Source organism: Bison bison, unplaced genomic scaffold (assembly GCF_000754665.1).
Source record: "Bison bison bison isolate TAMUID 2011002044 unplaced genomic scaffold, Bison_UMD1.0 scf7180017864180, whole genome shotgun sequence".
NCBI classification, from domain to species: domain Eukaryota; kingdom Metazoa; phylum Chordata; class Mammalia; order Artiodactyla; family Bovidae; genus Bison; species Bison bison.
The window spans coordinates 15,964,337-15,971,021 of record NW_011494752.1 but is presented as its reverse complement, the minus strand read 5'-3'; the positions used below and the strand labels follow the sequence as shown (position 1 = coordinate 15,971,021).

General features: G+C 43.1%; 1 protein-coding gene across 4 annotated transcripts in view; it reads right to left on the bottom strand.

Annotated features, from left to right (window-relative positions):
• FXR2 (fragile X mental retardation, autosomal homolog 2) overlaps window positions 1-6,679 on the bottom strand; it is a 13,425-nt gene extending 6,746 nt beyond the window's left edge. For all 4 annotated transcript variants that reach the window (XM_010843084.1, XM_010843082.1, XM_010843081.1 and 1 more), the window contains exons 1-4: window positions 6,592-6,679; window positions 885-937; window positions 448-541; window positions 3-49 (exon numbers count right to left, since the gene is read on the bottom strand). In XM_010843084.1, the coding sequence (XP_010841386.1) occupies window positions 3-49; window positions 448-541; window positions 885-937; window positions 6,592-6,672 (275 nt within the window). In that variant the 5' untranslated portion in view covers window positions 6,673-6,679. The remainder of the gene's footprint in view (window positions 1-2; window positions 50-447; window positions 542-884; window positions 938-6,591) is intronic.
• Window positions 6,680-6,685: the final 6 nt, after the last annotated feature.

Sequence of the window (6,685 nt, the reverse complement as noted above, 5' to 3'; positions counted from 1 at the left end):
GGGCCAGCCACCAGCCACAAGGCTCTTGCTCATTGGCTCGAGAATAAACCTGAAGAGAAGTTGAAAATAAAAGAGATCTTGAGGCCCATCTAAAACCATCAAGAATAGAATGAGCATTAAGACACTTGGGAGGCATCCTAGACCAAGATGAAGGAAATTAGAGGAAGGAGCTGCTAGTTAAAATCAGAGGACACTGGAGTTCAGATGCTGTTATCGTAAATGGAAGAAAAGTGGATCCCCTGAAACTGGGAAGCTCCCTAAAGGCTTGATTGATCACAATGGTGATGGACAGAAAACTGTTGCACTTTACTCCTCCACAGACTGCCTAGCTGGATGGAGGGAGAGTGAAACAAGCAGTAAGGAGCCTATGATACCTGTATCAGGGTAAGGGAGATGCAGAATCCTGGGAAAAGTGATGTTTAGAAAAGGTGGACTTCAGGCCCTTACCTCCACTTCATCCCCTTCTGTGATCTCCTTGTTATAGTCAGCTGGAGGTGGTAGCCGGACATCCCCAAAAGGAATCTGTCTCTCACTCTGCCAGCTGCAAGGGAAACAGTGATATGATAGCTATTCAGGCTAGTGTGGTTGCCTGTTTCTTCAGAAAAAGGTAACTTCCTCCACTGGACATTTTCCACCTTCCCTGGTGATTAGAAGCTAAATTCCAGGCTCTGCTCCATACCAGTGTCTTCCATCTCTTGCTAGAACCTAAATACTGAGTCAAATGCCCCTACCAGCACCATTTCCTCTCCTAGGATCCATACAAGTCGCCCACCCAAACCCCTGGCTCTCGCCCACCTATTACATGCCTCATGGGACTCAGTCGCCCCTTCTCCACTCTCCTTCTAGGACCTAGTATGCTGGATTCTCTATTCCCAAGGTCTTACTTGTTTTCAAAGAAGATGGTGACAGAGTCTTCATGGACATCCTTCACAAAGCCCTAGAATGGATTTTAGAACCAAGTGAAAAGACAAAAAAAAAAAAAGACAATTAACCACCACCTCAGCCATTAGAGGAACAGACACCTTTGCAGCATCTTATACTAAAGGTTGGGCTTCTCCGGTGGCTCAGTGGTAGAGAATCCGCCTGCCAAGCAGGAGATGTGGGTTCGATCCCTGGGTGGGGAAGATCCCCACGAGGAGGAAATGGCAACCCACTCCAATATTCTTGCTTGGAAAATGCCATGGACAGAGCCTGGGGGGCTACATACACTCCATGGGGTTGCAAACAGTCGGACCCAACTCAGCAACTAAACAACAAAACTAGGGTTTTTTTCTGGCCGCACCACACGGCCGGTGAAACAGTTCCCCGATCAAGGACTGAACCGAAAGCCATGGCAGTGAAAGCCCAAATCCTAACCACTAAGCCACAAGGAAATCCGCCCCCCTTTTTTTTTCTTTTGTAAAACTAGTTTTAGATGGGAACACACGCAATCTAAACACCTGGGTAGGGAAAGCTGCACTGGGGAAAGAATACAAATGGTGAGGTAGCAAGAAAAGAAATAATACTGGCATGGACAGAGATGTTACAAAATCCAGAAATAAGATGAGACAGAAATTAAGTAGAAGTGGTCTCCTATGGCTCCCACAGGGGCCTCCCTATCTGTCTGCCTCCTGCTGTACTTAGCAGCTTGCCAGAGTTCAATTAAAATACCAACAACATTCAGCAAAGCTAAGAATATCCCATGAGACAGTGTGAGGCTGTCCTGGAACACCTAGAGGACATCAGGATCTGCCAAGAAAGGGTCTAGCTCCTAACCCAGCAAGAGACCTGAGCAAACTTGCTGCTTTGATGCCTAGGCCATACAAAAATAATCAGAACACTGGAGAAGTTCAGAATCCAAAAACAACCTACAGAAAGAAAAATTAGGATTTAAAAGACATGAGGGAATTCCCTGGTGGTCCAGTAGTTAGGACTTTCACAGCTGTGGACCAGGGTTCAATCCCTGGTAGGGAACTACAATCCTACAAGTCATGTGGTACGGCCAAATAAATAAAGATGTAAGATTTTTTAATGCTAGACTATGACACTGCTAAGAATTTGAAAGGGTAATAAAATTTGTAGAAGACCCCAAACTTGAGATCTTGACAAGGAACAGCAACAGGAATGACTGAATAGCTGGACTACCTATTTTCTCTGTTTTTTTTTTTGGACCAAGGCAGTGAAAGGGCTAAGTCTAAACCGCTGGACCGCCAAGGAATTTCCTACTTCCTATTTTCTCTGTCTTCACCGAGGAAGCCAAAGCTATGAGTTCAATCCTATGCTCCCAGTTTTCCTACCTTTTCTATTTTTCAAATACTCAAAATTAGGGATTGCAAATTTTGATAAAGTCCAATTTATCAATTTGCTCTTTTGGTTTCATATCTAAGAAATCTTCACCTAATCCAAGACCACAGAAGTTTTCTCCTATGTCCTTGTCTAGAAGTTCTATGGTTTTTATTTTACATTTAGGTCTATGATCCATTTTGAGTTAAATTTTTTAATATGGTGCCAGATATGATTAAAGTTCATTTTTAACCTATGGATATGCAGTTCTTTAAATACCATTTGTTGAAAGACTGTATTTTTCCCAGTAACTGCCTTTGCATGTCTGTCAAAAATCAGAAAATTCAAACTAATGTATAATGACCAGAAAGCATGTTAGTGGAAGACTTTTGGGAATGACAGAAATTGTGGTGATGGTTCATTTTATATATATGTCAAAACTTAAATTGTATGCTTTCAATTTATATGCTTCATTGTATGTCAATTATGCCTCATTAAAGCTTTAAAAAAAATTAGGGGTTTCAAAAAGCATATATATATAAGAACTATTCCTAAGGTTTGCAGATAGGAACAAAACATGGGCTTAGGAGAGAAAACACCAAAAATGCACACCTGTGTCACTCCCACCTCAGGGAGAACTGTTCAATCATAAACACTTAATTCACTGTTCCTTCCTTAAATCTAAACCTAAAATTTCCCTCTTGATATGAGCCATCTTCCTCTTCTTTTGAGAAAGGATCTCATTATGGAGTCTTACTACTGCCCAGGACTCCTGGTCCTGCCTAGCCTTACATACCCATGCTTTAGCTTTCTCTGCCATTCCCTTCCTCGGAAACGTTTTTCCCACTCTTCATTCAGCTCCACCAATGCTCACTCTTCCTCTTCTCCACTCACAACTGACGCACTTTTACTTTTCACTGTTTGCCCAAGTTCCTCTTCTCTTTTGGGTTCTTCCCTTTAACTCCTCTCCCACCCCCCACCCCCTGCCACTTCTTTTTTCCTTAGCTCTTTTAAGTGTCCTCATCCCCTCCTCCCACAATAACTATTATATCTCTTCCCTCTCTTTTCTTCCTTTATAAGGGTCTGTCTGGATTTCTCTAAAAATTTCATCCAGCCTCTGCAGCTGACTTTATCCAAAATGTCTATCTTTAAGCTTTAGAAACAGTTAATAAAGAAAAAGTTAGCTACTTTCAAAACATTTCTGGGATGAGATAAAACACTGTGGAAAAGACAGAAGAGAGTCACTTGCCTGCCTTTTTTGTGAAGAGATTCCCCACTCCTAGATATAATCATTCACAAAAAATGCACTTTTCCCTCACATTACTCAGCAGTTCAGCAAAACATCACTCATTCTTATACTTCTAAGGTCTTTTTTTGGTCAAAGATTCTCCAAAACAAGCTTTCTCCTCAATTCATATTCCAATTCACTCTCTGCTCCTTAATTCCACTCATATTATCCCAGTTTTTTCCTTCATAGATACCAGTGGTAGAAAGTGAGTTCCTCGTTCTGCTCAGTCCATGCTCACTGAGAAGATAAGCAAGGGAGGGCAAGAGCAGTTGAGTGAATCTCTAGAAGGCTACCTAGATTCAAAGGATGACTCAATTCAATAGTCATGGCAAATGGGCTTTGGCTTATAGGTGGATGCTGTATCCTTAACAAAGGAGTAGGTATTGGGATATCCAGGTAAGGTCTGGAAAGTTGGATGGCCGTGCCCTGGAAGATGAACAGGTATTTCACTTGGGAGAGTACACCTTAAGGAATGATGTACATTAAGTTCTGACAGAAAAGGAAGAGTTGATGGGATAGCTACAAGATAACTTCTGATATTTTCAGTTCTAGCCTGTAAGAAGAAAAACAACAGGACCCAATTCTGAGAGGGACGAAAGGAACCACCCCAGATTTATAGTTCTAGAAGCAATGTAAACACTCCTTGAACAACACTGAAGTCTGCTGAGTCATGAATATTAAATCAGCAGCAAGGTCAGATTCGTTAAGTATATGGCACTGAAAGTTGAAGAAAGATTACTGAATTTAAGGATGTTTTTGTTATTCAAATGACACAAGGAGCAGAAAATGCTAAAGTGGCCAAAATACAAACTCCATATTACCTGGCTTTTAGCTGAACCCCAAACTCTATTCTCTGATTCAAAGCATCCTATCTTTAACTCACTGAATCAAGTCTATCACTGCCATATAGCCCACAGGAGAAAAGGGAAAGATTCAGAGACAGACTTTCTACTGGACACTTATATGTGGAAAGGGAAACATGCCGCTTCCCAGCAGTCTCACACAGTTAATTCGAACTGGATACTGATCTTTCCCATGCTTCCTGGAACAAAAGCAAACATTATATCTTGATCTCAGACTCAATTTAAGACACACTTTCTTGGGGCTGGGAAGGACCCTGATGAAGGACAGGATACTGTGGGAAATGAGGTTAAAATCTTATGAGAAAGGGTATTTCAACAAAGGCAATGCAAGCTTGAGGGGAAAGGATATAAGAGACAAATGTACTCTATCAGAATCAGAAAGGAACTAAGAGACTTTGCCAAAGAAAACAAATGCTATGGAGGCATGCTAGAGAAAAAAGTCCCATGAGTTAGGAAAGTATGTAGAAAAAGAATGAAAGAAGGGGTAAGTTGGGAGCTTCCTTCTTCCATGTTAGCTGGGTCATGGGAATAGGTAGTTTTGGGGGATTATGCAGAAATACTAGGATAAAAACCCACAGACTTAAATTGAGAAATTAAGACAGATGTGGGTACCCATAGACACTGAAGAATATAAAGAAATCTGGTGAGGGGAAGTCAGGCAGGAATGAATAGGCATTTAGAGTGGGTCAAAAATGACTACATTGAACTTATCAATTAAAGCTGGGGCAGAAACCTACTCCAAGGGCTAATGTGAGACCCTTTCCAGTTACAGCAAGATATGACTTCACATGGAAGGAGTTGGAAAAAGTCATTTCCCAGGTACGAAGGCGGAGAGGTCCACTATGGGAGGAAAGGCTTGAGGGGAAGTGGAGGAAAGGGGGCTCTTGTCCTCACAAATAATGGATGAGAAGGTAACTGTTCCTGCTCCTCAGGGCAAAATGAGAGAACAAGACAGGAAGCAGGAAAGTCTCTGAGACAATCCCAGGCATAAAGTACAAAGCGGTTCAAAATAACAACATAACAACAGTGGCATAAAGAAAAATTCCTGAGAGGCAAGATGGGTCTCCCTCTAGCTTAATATAAATGAAGGGGGAAAAAGTGTCCTAAAAAATAGATTCAGGGGACTTCCCTGGCAGTCCAGTGGGTAAGACTCTGCATTCCCAATGCAGGAGGCATGGGTTTGATCCCTGGTTGAGGAACTAAGATCCTGAATGCTGCACAGCCAAATAAATAAATATTAAAAATGTAAAGACAGTCCTCTTCTCCTTAAAAAAAAAAAAAGAATAAATAGACAATTGGGTTTCCGAATTGGGCAAGTTGACCAAAAGTCTTCTAGAAGTGGAAATCCTTAAGAAAAAAATAAAACTGAAGGAATCCTCATGATATCTCGTTTTAGATGGAGAGTACGAGTATGAAGCTTACACTCCTCAAAATGAAGAAACTATATGAATGATCTAAATGTATGAGGTCAAAGTGAGATGACAAATACAAAACCATCCTCCGGTGTAAGAGCAGACCAACTAGTCTTGGAAATAAAGGGGTGGGGTGAGAGAGACTTGTGAAAAGATGCCACCTTATGGCTAGGAGGCAACTAGACTGATACAGCCCAGAGTTCCTGAGGTCAAAGATACTAAATGTCATAAACAGCTTCTGACCGTTTCTCCTTGGGGTGGGAACAGAAATATAAGATGAAAGTGGAGTGAGTCTTCCAGAGCCAGTAGGCAGAGGCCTCTCCGAGGAAGATGAAAGGATCTAATATGGGACGGCCTTCCCAAGGGGGTAATAGGGGAGAATAAAGAGAATTCTCCATGTGCTTGGACTGTGGGGAAGAGGTGATTAAGATCCAAGGTATGCCTTCTATTAGGAGAGGAAAAGTCAACGAGACGCTGGGGTAAATGGGGTCTCTCCTGGGGGCTGCGGGGGCGCTGATCCAAGCACAATAATGCCCTGATGTTCATTCCCAGAGATGCGGGTAAAAGCAGGTGTAACAGAGGGGCCCAAAAATAAGAAGGGGTTAACTTCCAGAGGTCTCCCCCAAAGAGGACCGCGGGTGGGATCGTGGGTCCAAGGTTCTAAGGGTCAGGGCTAGCTCAGAACCTCGATCCCACCCCACTCTTCCCCGTTCTGGCTGGAGGGAGGGGGGTGAAGACCGCGTCCCTGGCCGGCGCGCCGCCTCACCTTGTAGAAGGCCCCGTTGGAGCCGCGTACCTCGACGGGCAGTCCCGGCTCCACATCCCCCCCCGAAGCCAGGCCGCCCATGGCGCCGCCACCG